Source organism: Colossoma macropomum, unplaced genomic scaffold, assembly GCF_904425465.1.
Source record: "Colossoma macropomum unplaced genomic scaffold, Colossoma_macropomum, whole genome shotgun sequence".
NCBI lineage: Eukaryota > Metazoa > Chordata > Actinopteri > Characiformes > Serrasalmidae > Colossoma > Colossoma macropomum.
In genome coordinates, this window is record NW_023494800.1 from 9,186,291 (window position 1) to 9,202,466 (window position 16,176).

Genomic DNA, 16,176 nt, shown 5'->3' on the forward strand with positions numbered 1-16,176 from the left:
TAGCTATGCAACGCTCTCAAGTAGCATTTTCATCAGGCTTAAAGAAGCTCTAAATTTGCTGATTTGACTGCTCGGAACAAATTAGCTACCCAAACTTTTGACTGATACTGTAGTTTGGTGCTGGAGTTGTACAGAAGGTCATGCACATAGACAGTTTGAGGTCATCCAGCAGCTCTTTCCACACACGTAACCAACCTCATTGGTTGTCCACTGTGTGTGGGCCTCAGTCATCCATGGTGTTGCCTTTTGCCAATATTCTGAAACACCTGTTCTGAAATTAACAGGAGACAGAGAAAATGAGGAAAGTTCACATGCGTTGGTTTCAGCACAGATTGGTACCCTTTCAGCCATGCTCAACTCAAGCTGTGGCGATGCGTGTCACTACAACAGATCGAATTACGGCGACGCAGTGAAGCCCACGCTAAACCGTGCTGAATGTCTCCTGCACTCTGAGCTTCCAGATCCTCTCATAGTGACTGCCTTGGAATCGAGAGGCATCAAAGTGTATTCAGCTGAAGTTGAGAACTTTGAAAGCTGTAATAATACTGTCATGGTGTGTTAAGACCACATTAGTAATCTTCTTATTGGCTTATAGAACCCTCAAAGTCTGAATGCTGTTACCCAGAGTTATGAAGTTAAAGGGCTAATTACTGTCAAGTAGGCATACATCGACTTAATCCTTCAGCAGAAATATTTAAGCTGTAAACTATAGTTCATTATTAAAGCACATATTCACACAAACTTTCACACAAAGAGAAAGTGTTGTCATGTTGGTTAGTGAGCGCTGCCTAAACCTGCTGTTCTTATGTAGCTGTATACATCTCTCCTAAATGAATGAGTCACTGCATTAATCGGGCAAACAGGGGTTAACCTCCAGCTGCATTAGTTTGTCATGCTTATTCTTGCCTGCAGATGGTAAGAACAGAAGAGAAAAAAGTCAGTGGCTGTCCCAAGCCTTCATTCATTGAGTAGGGTATTGTGGTTGCACTGGTTAGCTGTTTTGGGGCAAGGGGTGGAGGGTTGCCCATGGCAACCTTTGGCAGAGCAACCACAGACATGCCATCTGGACAGGCTGGTGGGAGTCATATAGTGTTAACAATTCACAAATTTTATAAAAATTCATATGCTAGCAATTTGAACCAGCAGCCCAAACCATCTGTTTTGTTACCACCTGAATTATTACTTAATGGTTGCTATTATTGTGGTGCAATCATGTTTAAAACCATTCCTCATTTGATTTAACAAGCATGGGCAGAACCTTGGGTTTTGACCTTAAAGATTGTTTGGTTGGTACTACTGTGGTTGGAAATATATGTAGAATGACATATACATTGCAGTGTAAAGGTCAGGCTGCTGGACAGGTGGAATTATGTTTTAACATGCACTGAGAACATTTGTAAAGCATCTTCATGCAAAAGTTGCAGTCTTTTTGACATCTGTTTCTGGTGTGTTCTAAGACGTTGTGTTTTAAACCACTGTGCAGTCATCAAGAAACTTTCACATCCTTTATGAAAGTGTATGTGAGTGAGGATGAGAGAAAAAATACGTCTTTTTTAACTCACATATAGTAATGTGGAAAAGTCAGAGGCCATCCTTCATGTATTTAATTTCCAGTCAAAACGGCAATTAGGTACAAGTTATTTTTTCAATGTCAGAGGAAAAGAAAAACAAAGAAAAACACATCTATTTAACATGGTGTTCAGATCTGGGCTCTGGGCTGGTCAGTCAGTTAATCTGTGTACATCGGCATCTTCTTTGTTTTTTTTTGCTAACTTTCTTTTTTTGGCTATTCTTTCAGACCCGTAGCGTAACTGTCTTCTCACAGTGGAAGGACGGACAGAAAAGCATGTGTGTTTTTTAGATCTGAAGCAAGATTGAAGCTTTATTTTCTCCTGTCTCTCTCAAAGATGAAAGCTTGAAGTACAGTTTATCTGATGGTGGCGGTTTTGCTGGTCTACTTGGTCTTGCACAGTTGTTAGGTCCAATTTTCATAACAACAACTTTGATTTCAGAACTACAGTTTTGGAAAGTCCAGTTTTTTTCACTTATTTTGCTTTGACATTCCCCTTCCTTATGCAAGTGGATTGACCTATATCCAATCTCCTGAAAAATGAATAGCTTTTATACTTGATGACCGTTTTGACTAGAAATTAAATAACTGACAGGTAGTCTCTGACATTTGCGTACACATGGACGTGTATTTTAAATGTTTGTGCTCCTGCTCAGTGAGAGAGTGATGAAGTGATGGCTGATTGGTCATTGCTGTGAGTGCACAGCTGGGACAAGCCAGGGAAGGACACCGTACGTGGATGTCAGGCGCTTTAGAATAGGCCACTCAGACTGAGCCAGGCCTTCACTCGCCTGGGAGAATGAAGGCAATGTGTGCACAGATGGATGCCACTGAAGCTGTCTGAGGAACACGTGCACACACACACACGTCAGGCCCCTAATCAAAATATCTTTAATGGTACATCTATATCAGTCTCACACCAGGAAAAAAATCACAGACTGTCATTGTTGACTCTATTAGTAGTCAAGTAAGCTACTGATTAATCAATTGAATAATCAAATAATCAGTTTCTCAAACAAGCCTAACTATATAAATGGACTTAACTGAACAATAACAAACCATTCAAAAAAATGTTTCTTTTTCTTTTCAAAAGTTCCAAACCACCATATTTTTTTAGAACAATGTGAAAATGACAATTACCATGTTTATCTGGTGATCTGATGGTGGCAGTTTTGCTGATCTGCTAGGTCTTGCACAATTGTCAGGTCAAATGTGTATTTTGATTGGTTGTAGTGCTGCTCGGTGAGAGAGTGATAGATGATTGATTCTATTAGTGATCAGTAAACTACTGATTAATCAAATTAAATAATAATCAAATTATCAGTTTTTCACAACTATAAAAATGGACTTAACTAAACAATAACCATCCGCAGCCTTTCAGAAGTTCAAACAGGATTTGAAAATTGCAGTTGCCATTTTCAATGTATTAAAATTTCACAAAATAGTTATGTAATTATCTATTTCAAATTCTTTTTATTTTGTGTGGGTGTGGTAGAATAGAGGAGTGTTTCATCAAACTAATGTTAGTGTGTTGGCATATGTCATTTTCAATCTGTTCAACTTTAATTAGCTACAACAACATAGTCCAGCTCAGTTGTTTAGTATTTTGAATAGGAAACTCAACATTGTAGAGCATCTCTAAGCAAACATTGTAGTGGTCCTGTTTTTCCAAGAGCAAAGTTAAGTGCTAAAATTTCACTTTTGGTTGAATAGGCTGTATTTTGCTGATGTTATGTAAGGCTTACCCACCCATGTAACAGTAGCTTAGAAACAGAAGCTATGAAAGAACATATTTTTGGGCAAGCATGGGTACATCAAATGTGCCCATTCCCTGTGAGGAAAGGATGTCTTAGTTCCTCTTTCATTACAAGGTTGGCCAGTGGCAGCCTGTTTGGGTAGTTCTGTGCTGTTCTCCAAGTGCATTTAGCTGTTCTAAAATTTTGCATTAATAGGAGTTTGGAAAAGATATCTGGAGGCTTCACATGTCTCAGAGCAAGCACATGTTAGCCTTCACACTCCCAGTCTGGTTGGAAATGTACAATAGGAGAGAGTCAGACAGTGGTTGAGAACTGGCCGTGGCTAACACTGGTGAGATAATTGTGAGAAGAAAAGACAAAAAAAAAAAAAGAAAGAACTGAAAGGATATCACATCTCTGTGCATTTTTACTTGATTGTTAGAGCTTTGTCATAGCTTGCCTTCTTTAGCTTCTCAGGTCTTTTAGGTCGGTCTTGGAGCCTTAAGTGCATTGCAGTTATTCTTTTCACAATGCTGACTACACTACCATGAGCATTTAAGACCATTATGTGGACCATTATCTTCCATTATTGAGTGAATGCCTTTCTCTGCTGATTGTGGATACCTGAAGAACATGTAGTAATGTAAGGAGTATAAAGAAAAATACTATTACAGTTATTATTTAACCTGGTGTTGTTAACATGGTCAGTAAAAAAACTGCTATATCCTTAGTTCCATGAAAGGAAAGGTTTGTTTAAAGCTAAGCTTGGACAGTAATGTAAAAAAGTGATTATCGTCTGCAGAACCAGTGCAATAAACAGTAAATTTTTGATAGCTCTTTAATTAATGAATGACAGCACGTAAGTGACACAGAACTTTACCTTATAGTCATGGTATATGCTCCCGTATAATTACCATCCAAATATGGGGAAACCGCTGGATGTTAAGTGTTACATGCCAGATTATTAGCAAGGGTGGTAATCCTATCAGTTTGCAAACACAGCTTAGGTTACATCATCCAGCTGATTCAGCGAAGAAGTGACTCCATCAAATCAACCAACTGGCAGAATCAAGTATCTCTACCAAAGATTAAATGGCATGTACCAGAGCTTCATTTGCCAAATCTGTGTTATAATATATGAATGTAGTTAATAAGTCAGTGTTATGCATGTATAGCCTATGATTGAACAAAGGGAATTGTGAAGGGTAAAGCGTGTGTGTGTGTGTGTGTGTATATATATATATATATATATATGTATATACATACATACCCATCTATTGGGTATTTGTTTCTGGAATTTTGTGTTTTTGTTCCTTCAGCTGTGATTAACATGTTCAATTTGTGTGTCCATAGTGAACACGATGTGGGGGAGGACGACATCTATGACTGCGTGCCATGTGAAGATGAAGGAGATGATATCTACGAGGACATCATTAAGGTGGAAGTTAGACAGCCCATGGTAAGTGAGCCACTTCATTCATTATTGTGTGTGTGTATGTGTGTGAGTGTGTTGTGTGTATGTGTATGTGTATGAGTGTGCTGTGTGTGTGTGTGCACGTGTGTGTGTGTGTATGAGAGAGAGAAAGAGAGAGGAAGTGTGTGTGCCAGGGGTGGCTGGTGACTTACAGATTTGGGGAGCACAGGAGGAAGTTACAGTAAATAATAGCTTATTAATAAATAACTTATTAAGGATCATGAATTGCATAGATGTCCTGGTAAAATGCAAGACAGTTTCATGAAAAGTTAAAAATCTATTATTATTTGTCTCATTGAATGGCATTCTTAAAAAAAATCCATCCCAGCTTCTGGTGTACATGGCTACTAACTAGCCAGCTTTGCCAAAGATAATCAAAGACTCAACCAACAACAACAAAATCTCAAAAACATACTCTACCTAACAATATTAACAGGACAAATCAAATGAATATACTGTAGTAAGAATGTAAACAGAGCTACTAATAACAGTATCTCTACTAAATGTCTCTATCTCTGTGGCTACTGTAACTAGTTGACTCTGCAGAGCAGCATATGTTCTATGGAAGTTACAGAACTGTTGTTGTGTTTTCTTGATAGTTAATGAGACTGATCAAGTAAGTTAAATATGTTTGAATGCATTTTTACATTTTATTTGATAGAGCAATTTTGGCAAGGGTGGTCCTTCCTTCCCTCTACCAACCAGCCGCCTCTGTTGTATGCACATGTTTGAGAGGTCATTTAGACTGTGTTAGAAGAAAGACAATGTTTTTCCTGCACTGTTCCCAAGGCTGTGTGCACGAGTTAACGCGCTCTGCTTACATATGCCACTTTGCCTCCTTAACGCTGCAGATCAGATACATGCAGGTGAGTTTGATCCTGATCTGATCCTCCTGGTTATGACTGTCCTACTCCCCTAGTGCTCTTCTCTCTGTTCCTCTTAGTGTCCAGTGTGTCCACACCTGCAGCTGACTCTGTGCTTGATAGGGGACCGCTTGCACGGTTGTAAACAAACATTTGGGTCCTCTCAGTCGGGTCCACTGACCTAAGTTTAGTAGTACAGTTAATCAAGATCTTCAACAGAAAAATGTACCCAGTGTAATTTGAACTTGTCATTTTGTAGAATGACCAGACATACATAGCAAACTTCGACAGGAAATGCAATAAAAGTGAATTAGAGTAGTGGTCGTCATATTAGTACAAGGTAATCTTCCAGAAAAGTGCTTTTGCACAGTTCTAGAAACAGTGAATTTTCAGCAGAAGGACACTGTGTTACGGCTTTGGATTATTTGCTTTGTTTACAACCAAGCATTTGGCTCATGGCATAAATACCCTATTAAACCCTGCAATGATACAGTCCCATTAGAAATGAGCTTTTTGGTGGGATGAGCATAATAAGAGTGGGTGGTTGCTCTCTCAAAATAAAAAGTCAGGCAGTAGCAGCAGATCCCTCAACACAGATGCCCCTCACTGATCTGGAAAGTGCTGTTCTGTCTCAGGGAAGTAGCGAGAGCTTATTTTAAGCCACCAAGGGAGGAGATGAGCCCCCCTGCTGGGTGAAATCCCTGCTGGGCCCGGCCTGCCTACACACGCATACCTCATTTGTGTCATCAGCCACAGCATGGCAAAAAATGATAGCTTGGCAAGTGAAACCCAGTCAATATATGTAATATTTCTCATTATGAGATTGTTGTATGAGCATGAAAAGATTATTCAGTCTGTTTCTAGACATTTTTATTCATTTTAAAGGGCCCATATCCTATATTTTTGTTGTCATTTTAGGTGCGTTTATGGTGTTTGTGTGTATTTATGTACCAAAAATGGTCATAATTTATTTTTACATGACCATTTTCCAACATCTCTATGTGTTAGTATGAAACAAAGTTTTTAGTTACTGTGCATTTAAGATTGATATACGTAAATGACCTCTGTTCTGATTGGCTACTCTTTATTGTGCCGCAGTCAGATGGCTTCAGTATGAATGGGCAGGGCTAAACTACTGTAGATTGAATAAGCGGATATATGTAAACGCACTAATTTTCATGACATCACAAAAACATTGAATTTTAAACAGGCTCTATTTTCATCCTAGTTTCCAAATATGCACTGAATGGACTGGGAGTGAAATGTACATTTCAAATATTTGAGAATGCTTGTATACTGTGTCAAATTATGTCAGTTTTTTTTTATTTTAAAAAATGACAAAAAAAACAATTTTCCATGATATGGAAAAATGATCTTCCATGGGCAGATTCTTCTGCTTATTTCAAGAAATAATGCCCAGAATGTCTAGAAATTGGTTGAGTAATCTTATAATATTCTTATAGCAGTCTCACAGTCAGAAATGTAAGACATATTGGGTAGATTTAAAAAGATCTTTTTTTTCTCAGTGAGAATCTTGCGGATACGTCAGCAACCCAGTGACACAAGCACAGTGACTCAAATGAAAAAGGGGCAAACTAGTGATAAATATAGACAGACAGACAGACACTGGCTCAGAGATGGCTCCAGAAAGAGACAGACAAAGAAAAAGAGAGCTTAACTGGGTGTTTCCCCAGACATACTCTGTGCTCCGGAGTGTGTGTGTGTGTCTGTGGCTCTTATTGGATTAGCTGTTCCTCCCGCAGTACCGAGCCATCAGAAACACCTCCGATCTCTTCCACTTTAACGCCACAACCGCTCCCAGCTGCTGACAAAACCCAGTCTGGGTTACAAGCACACTATGATGTACCTGGGTTTTGTCTGTAAAATTCAGTAACACACGTTTATTCTTCTTCTAAAAGGTCCACACCCGAACGTGATGGTGTGGTGGGTTCTGGGCTCTGCTGTTAGGTAAAGGCCTGCTGGAAGACTGAATGCAATCTGTTTTCCTTCCTTTTTCTTTCATTTCTCTTTTCTATTGCTCTCTCTCAGTTGCATATTAGTTTCATTCAGTTCACTTTGATTCAATTAAATTTACTGTTATGACCATATTGGACCCTTTAAGGCCACTGCCAAAATACTGCTTTTTCTGCTGCTTTACCTACTTTTACAGATGTAAATTCTGTTTAGAATGAGCTCACATGCTTACTCGGAACACACTCAACAGAAAAGGAAGCCTTATGCATATTTTATATAGTGATGGATAACTCAGAACACTCCATTTCTACATGCTGAAATTGTTAAAATGTTTTTACAATTGCAGGGATGTGCACACAGCAACCTCCTCCGGTGGCAGATTTAAATGAGCTACAATGCATGTTAATTATGCATTGGCAAAGCCTAACAAAAGCAAAATAAATAAACATTTGGCGTATTTAGAGTGGAGATGACATTGGTATTGCTGGGTATCTGTATCAGGCCAATATCAGCAGAAAATGCTGAATCAGATATTGAGGTTAAAAAAAAAGTGTGAGTGTGATTGGAATTGGAAAAGATAAAGTGATATCATGCCATCTTTAGTTTAGAGATATAAGTATTTTTGGTTTCAATTACAGGAAAAAATAGTTTAAACCATCAAAACACAAGAATAATGATTTAAAGTAGTGAAAGGATGAAACGGAAAACAAAAAAATGTCTTATAGATCTTTTTCTCTTCTCTAACTCACTCTCGCTCTCTTGCTCTCTCGATCTCTCTCTGTTTATCTGATGGTAGATGTATGTGGATGTGCAGGCTGGTTGCCTTGGCTGAGGTGACTGCTGGCCCCAGATGTTGTGCTGCGTGAGTGCAGCAGACCCAGATGTTCATTAGAGCTTTGGTCCTTGACTGTGCCACCATGCTCTTAGACTAATTCTGTCTCAAAAGCTGCCAAACCATTAGCATTGTCCCAGCGTGGCCAGGATTACATTTCATCATCTGGATTGTGTTCTGTTGGATCAGGTTTTGCCACTGTTCTTGTATTGAATTGGTCTTACTTGAATAAAAGACTTTTTTTTGCCTTCAACTTCTTAGTTACAGCTGCAGGATGATATTTAGAATGATGAATGAATTCCCCTACCTTTAGTCCCTGTCAAATGTGATCCATTGCATCTCTATGGGTTCTTGTTTTTGTCAAATATTCTTTGTTGCACTTTGTCCTTTCCTGTTGCCGCCTTTGGTCTGCTTCCTCCAAAATGTAGCAGTTCCTCTAACAGTCTGGTTCTTGGACAGGCATTCAGAAAAACAGCAGTGCTTTCACCTGCAAAATGGCCTACAGTATCGTGTGTTTGTGTGCTTGCTCTTTCCATCACAGAAAATGGGCATGACTGAGGACGACAAGAGGAACTGCTGCTTGGTGGAGATCCAGGAGACCGAGGCGAAGTACTACAAGACACTGGAGGACATTGAGAAGGTGAGTGTGTGCGCACTGAGAGCTTTTCTACAGTGCTAGAGAGAGCCCAGAAGGAGGACAAGGTTACAGTGACATTCTGGGTAGGAATAGAGTCTGACTGGAGGAGAGAATGAAATGAGATGAGATAGTAAGAGGAAGAGGAGAGGATGTCACTGACAGAAGAAGACAAGGTGTGGCTGAAATAGGACACAGTGGTGGATAGAAGACAACCATGAAAAAAATTATGCTAAATGTAGGTGGGAACAAAGTGAGTGTGAAATTTCTAAACCAGTCCAACGCTTTGTGAAGGCAGAGCTCAATATAGAGCAAGTTGTGAGCATATTCAGCAGTTTTTGATACAGCAAAAATACAAAGTGCTTGAAAATATGCCTCATTTTCAATTTGTTAGACAATTGAACATTATAAAAGAGGTTTTAGAATGGCACAGTGGAGTTTTGCCTGATTCATTCAGACTGGTCGCTTAGCCGAATATAAACACTGAACAAAAGCTGTCATTTATAAATGTAGCAAAAGTAAAACAGAATAGTGTGAGACAAAAAAACAGGAAAATCATTCAAGCTTAACCACCACAACACCAAATTGATTATTTATCTTTTTTTTTGTTTTAGATCGATGACTTTACAAAGAGAAGTTTGTGTGAATGAGTGGACATGCTATCGCAGTCCCGATCCGATATATTAGCACAAAGCCAACACACTAGCCCTAAGTGAAGGCAGTAGCCACAACCTAACATGCTAGCACAATGCAGTATGAAATGTTACAAGTTAATGACACATTGTGTTGTTATAGCATGAAAAGCTACTTCTCTCCCCACCACTAGTCTTTTGAATCCCCCTTTCCACCTGAAATGTTGTTTAATTTGACAACTGGGCTATAGAGACGAGAGTACAGAAGGGTACAGAAAGTTGTTTCTAGTTGTTACTAGAAAAGAAATAGAGAGAGACTCACACCTCTGCCTTGAGGAGAAACCTCTGACACTCAGGGCTTAATGAGAGAATACAGATGTCCTCTCAGCAGATCAATACTATCGGCAGAGAGTCCTTCAGGCATTACTTATGCAGCCTTACACACGTGTAATGAGTAACACACACACAACTTTAATTTAACACCCAGCGCATCCTTCAACATGTGGTTGCCAACATCCCCTTCCCTCTCTCTCACACTCTCACTCTCTCTCTCTCTTACAATCTATATATTTTTTTCTCTGTAGTACTCTCACTCATTCTTACACACTCAGTCGGCTTCAGAGCTTCATTATTAATCTTGTAATAAAACTGTCCAGCTTTGCTGTAGTGAGGTGATTAGTCTCTGTCATGACAGACAGCAAGAGACCCTCACTGTATCTATTATCAGAGCACAATTCTGTTTGCTCAGCAAGCCAAACAAGCACTCATAAACCTGCAAAACGAGCCCCCAATGAACATTTGATTCATTTTGCCTTAATTGAACCAAATGTATCAATATTACTCTCACACACAGTCTCTTTATTATATTTCAATTGAGATAAATGAGTCGATGCCTTTGTCGATGCCTTTGTATGCTGTTTGGAGGATCTGCAGCATTGCTGTCAAAACCTTGTACCTCCATGTTTTTTACACCATAGTAAAACACCAACACCCCTTTTTGTAAACATGATGAATAGATCAATAGAAAAGGTCCAAAATTACGTGCAGTATATAATGTAATATAGTGTTATATATATATATAATATAATATAGAAGTTAAGAACATTATTGTTTCAGAGACACAAGGTTTTGTTATGACACTGGCAATTTGTTTGCTTACTTTCTTTGGCAAAAATCAGTTCCCTTAACAGAATGAGTGTTTTACTGAAAGGACTGTTTGATCAGGGAAAGTGAATGTGAAAGCTGCAGGAGGATTTAAAAGCTTTTACTTTTAATGCTGAAGGGCTGGTGCTTGAACAGGACAGCATCTGAAAAAACTACAGCTAACCGTGTCCTACATGGAACTCCCTCACATAACATCCCATTATAAATCGGCGGCCAACCATCACCTACACCTCATCGCTGTTGAATTTTTAGATAAACACAAATTTGCATTTAAAATTGCAGCTGAGATTTCTTGCCTTGTTTGTTCCCTCAGAGTTACATGATACCCCTGAAGCAGGTCTTAACTCCACAGGAGATGGAGGCCATCTTTGTTAACCTAGAGGTGGGTCCACGTTTATTCTAAACTGAAAAGAGCTCTAAAGCATTTGTTTTATGTTTACACTTTCTATACCATTACCAAATACGTGTTATGCATTATTAGAAGGTATTTGTGAATTTTCAAGCCAGTATGAATACTTTTAGGCACATGTGTAAATAGTCTTATACAAATAATTTTTTATACTGCACTTTAAAATGTAATAACATGCTGAAGTGTCTTAAAGTCATGTAAGAATTTACAAACCTCAATTCCAATGTAGGTGTGACAGTATACTGTTTGACCTGTATTAAACTGAAAACACCACAAACAGCACTCTCTGATTAAGCAGCCATTCTGTTGTAACACATGCAGAATGTGGCGCTGAAAGTCTGGGCATCCCTGAAAATGACATTGTCTTAGTGGCAGCAAATGTGCATATATCTTTCAGCATTAATGATGCCTTCATCTGAAAGGATGACTTGTCAGATCACAATGCATGTTTCCAGTGTGCATCAGTCCCTTTCAGACAAGCTGGAGTCCAGAGAAGTGGGCAGCATTTCTGGACGTTGTTGACAAATGGCTTCCACTGTGCACCAACAGACTTGCATTTGTGGCTGCAGCGATGAACAGCACTGGCAGTGGCTTGCCAAAGTGTTCCTAAGCTCATGTGGTGATATTGATCACAGAAGCATGCCAGGTTTTATTGCAGTGTGGTCTTAGAGTTCAAAGGTCACTCACATTCAGTTTTCAGATTTTCAGCCTTGCCCTTACCGCCAGGAGATTTCTGAATTCCCTGGATCTTTTGATGACGTTATGTACCATAGAAGGTGAAATACCTACAAATTTGTTGAGGAACATTGTTCTTAAGCTCTTGGTTTATTTGCTGAAACGTTATTTTGTTAGTGGAGAGCCTTGACCCATCCTTGCTTGTAAATGACTATGCCTTTCCTAGATGCTCCTTTTCTAACTGAGCATGATTGCATCACCTATTTAAGGTGATTTTTAAACATTTCACAATGTTCCTAGTCTTAAATTGCCCCTGACAGTTTTTTTTTTATGTATTGCAGGCATCATTTTCAGAATCAGAGTTTATTTACAAAAAATACAATGAAGTTGATAAGGGACATAAAAACGTGAAATATCTTTGTATGGTTTTCTGTTAAATACAGGTCAAAAGTGATTCACAGTCCTCTGTTTTCTGATTTTATTTACACATACTGTCACAACATTTTTGGAATTAAGGTTTGTATTTGGCATTTGATAACTGTAAACTCACTACACTGTGGTTTGTGTATTTGCTGGACTGATTTATACCACAAATAATGGGTATTGGGTAATAAATAAATGGGTAATGCGGTTGTTTAGAGGTGCATTGATATACACCCATGCGTTTGCAGGTACCTCTGTCTGTAAAGATGTTTCTCTCTTTATGTGCTTAGTGGTCTATCTAGTTCTAGTAAACTCTTAGTCACACTGTGTATTAGTGCACAGCGCTGGATTAAAGCATGAATGGCCCTGACACTGTAATTTTCTGTAGGATATCATCAAAGTCCATTTTGCCCTGCTGAGAGCCATTGACCTGAACATGGTGAGCGGAGGCAACGGCCTGGGAAAGATCTTCCTAGACTTCAAGGAGAGGTCAGTAACATTTTACACTATCTGTGTGTGAGAGAGAGTAAGCGAGACAGAGTGAAAGAGGTAGTGAAGCCAGAAGTAGGTGTTAGTAATGTCAGTGCTAGACCAAAAAAGAAAGGGAGCAGATGAAGTGTCATCTGTTTTGTGGGCGTACAGATTCCTTAGCTTTGTAACACACACGCAAACCATTTCACCTTCTGAAAAGGAACTGTGCGATAAGACAGTGTTCAGTCCTAAAATAGTGAAAGTCATTCACGTTGCATATTGGCCTGCAGTGCCACTGGTCATTGGCTTGAGACTGCTGCTGAATCAGCATACACACACTGCAGCTATGTGGGCTCCCCGGGCACTGAAGCATGACTAAGGGACAAGCTCCGTAGATAGCAGTCAGCTAATTCTTCCCATGTTTCACTATTTGCTCCGTGTCATCAGCCTTTATGGAGACCCAGTGTGGCCTACTCTGCCTACCCTTCTGAAGCCTGGTCTTGCTGTGTTCAGCACATTTTCTGTGTTATTCCACTTGGGACCCACCAAGACAACATCTAATGAAAATGCTCACAGTCTTCCTAGCAGTTTGAATCTGCAAATTCTCAGAGATCCCAACTTTGCTCTTCCAGGTCTATGGTTTATTAAGCAGCCCAAGTGATCCTTTGACTCAGTCTGTCTGCATTAGAATCTCAGTAATGAACTCAGGCATAGGTGCAGAGCTTTTACTCTGAGAGATTCTGAGCTTGCTGTCTTATTAGATGGTGCATTTTACAGCATCTTTCTGTCAGCTGTATCCATGTATTAAATGGCTTATGCCCACAGCAGAGCTATGTGTTGCCAGTTTATTAGGCACACCTACATTGTACCTGCACTCAGAGGCTGTTTCATCAGGCCATATAGGAGCACTTTGTGAATATATATATTTCTGAACGTAGACCATGTGTTGCTATGTACAATTTGTTATCCACCCTTGTCCTGAAAAATCAAAGTACTATAAAAACACTGCCCTGATTTTTTTATTTGGCATAAGTTATCAGTGTATCAGGCATAGAAACTTTGTTGATCCTTTTAAACCCTGTGTATACATACTAGAAGGCCTGTCACAGTTATTACATAATTGCCTGAATGCTTTTATTTGAGCTCATTTTCCACAGTTATCAGCTTTCATAGTCATATATTTACATTGCAGCAAACAGCAGATTGGGTGGGTTTTCATAAATTGGGTTGAGGCAAATACATGTTTTTTTTGTTTTGTTTTTTTTTTTAAAGCAGAAAACGCTTTTATTGAGGCATTTTTATTTGTTTATTTGAGCTTGAGTTGTGTCTTTCATCATTTGGTAGCTACTAAGTGTCAACAGCTAGGAAGCAACAAAACTAATCCGCCAATTTAGCCAGTTGCATACGAAGAAGACAATTTGTTAATCACAATTATTTATATGGCAGTTAACTGTCAGCTAAAATTTCATGATTGCGACAGACTAGGCATACCACACCTACCTTGTTAGTACACCTTTTAAGTATACAGTTAGAAGCTATACCTTATCTTCTTCTATGCGGAATTTATGCTAGCCACACTCTAGCCCATCATCAGTGGGCAATTTCTGAGCACAGGACCACTGTTGGCTGGATATTTTTTTGTTGGTGGACTATATTCAAGCAAGTAGTGACACAGGTGTTTAAGGGTGTGTTCACATTTGGCAGACCTGGTTCGATAAAACTGAACCCTGATGCAATTATTCTGATACTGTGGTTCAACAAGTGAGAATGGCGAGTCGAACCCTGGTGTGCATCAAATTAGTGAACTCCATTTGAGCTTTGGTCTGAAATTTGGACCAGACACCAAATAAGGTGTTGTCTCCCTGCAGCATTCTTTGGTACTTGCAACAGATGATTGGCACTTGGATGGATTTTTTAGATCTCCTATCATAATGCTTTTTTTTCATATTGCATTTTGTCGCAGAAAATAGCTCTGGTTTTGCCCCTCTTTGCGTTGGTCTAACAATACCTCTTAAATGTGGCTAAATTGTGGTAACAAAAGGCCTTGAGTGGTTTATTGCTTTAGATCAGGGGTATAAAACTTATTTGTGGTCAAAAACTCACATTAAAGGAACCATCAGAATATCCAGTCACATCAATATATCCAGTCACTTGTCAATAATATGTGCCATTTTGTTTCATTTTATAATGTGTTTTTCAAATTACGATCAGTGACTGGCCTATTCATATGACTTCAATAAAGCAATGCAGATTGTTATTGCTTTGTAGTGCTGTAACTTTACCACAATAAACACAGTGCAGATCAATTGTTAAAGCTTCTTGTTAACATTTACTGCTTAACTGTTCAACAAACTGTTCGGTGGCGGTCAAATAAACGTTTTGTAAAAACCTCTAAAGAAAACTGCGAGCTAAGCCACAACACTACTGTCTGTGCTCTCGTCTACTGCCTTTGAAAAACTAATGCATGATTTTACTCTCTCCTTCAACTGCCTGTCCAAGTCTGTAACTCTGTCTTTTACAGTTTGTCTCAAGCTTATATCAGCAAAAGCCTGTCACTTTTCAGAGCATACAAGTGCAGCTGCCTTCAACATGCAAGTTTTAATGAACTCCAGTTCAGAATGTGGCAATTATAAAACTAGCATTCAGAGCAGCATCAGTCATGCTTTTTAAGAGCTATGGTTAGCTTGTTTATCTTGTCTATCTGTAGCTGCCAGTAATCTGCTTGTACTTTTTATCATGATTTTGTTTCATAGTGTTTTGTTAAATCCTTTGCTCATGGTTGCTGGGAACAAATTAAAAGAAGGTTTGTAGTTTATTTCCAAAAAGAAAGATGCCCTTGTCCATTTTTCTTGGAACACTCATTCTGAATCCACCTGATGTTCCTTTGACAGACGATTATCAATGCACAAAGCTGCTAGCCTGCATGTGTTCATTATTCACCACTTGGAAACTGCGCCAGGAATGGCAACAAGGACATCTCACAGATAAATCAGTAACTGAATCTGGGTGACAATAAAACCAGAAAACGACGAGGTGGATAAACCAGGAACTGTACTGTGAGTTTACTGTGAGTCCCATTTTTGACTCATTAACCCGTGGTCTGGACCGTATGTTTTGCACTCCTGCTTTATTCATCTTAAATCTTTCTCTTTGTCTTTTCATTAGCTGCTAGCTAGGCAAGATTGTTGTCTGCATTGCTGTGGTGACCAGCAGTCTGCGCACCAACCTTCAGGGTTAAAGGGTGAATTAGCAGTTATGCATTAACTCCAGTGTTTAAGACCCTTTATTGTTAAAACTGTTAGAAGTGTTAAAACATTCA

At 39.1% G+C, this 16,176-nt stretch overlaps 1 protein-coding gene across 4 annotated transcripts in view; it reads left to right on the top strand.

Moving 5' to 3' along the window:
* The window catches only part of vav2 (vav 2 guanine nucleotide exchange factor), a 208,275-nt gene that overhangs the window by 161,637 nt on the left and 30,462 nt on the right, over positions 1–16,176 (top strand). For all 4 annotated transcript variants that reach the window (XM_036587586.1, XM_036587588.1, XM_036587587.1 and 1 more), the window contains exons 5-8: positions 4,660–4,765; positions 8,991–9,089; positions 11,193–11,261; positions 12,775–12,875. In XM_036587586.1, the coding sequence (XP_036443479.1) occupies positions 4,660–4,765; positions 8,991–9,089; positions 11,193–11,261; positions 12,775–12,875 (375 nt within the window). The remainder of the gene's footprint in view (positions 1–4,659; positions 4,766–8,990; positions 9,090–11,192; positions 11,262–12,774; positions 12,876–16,176) is intronic.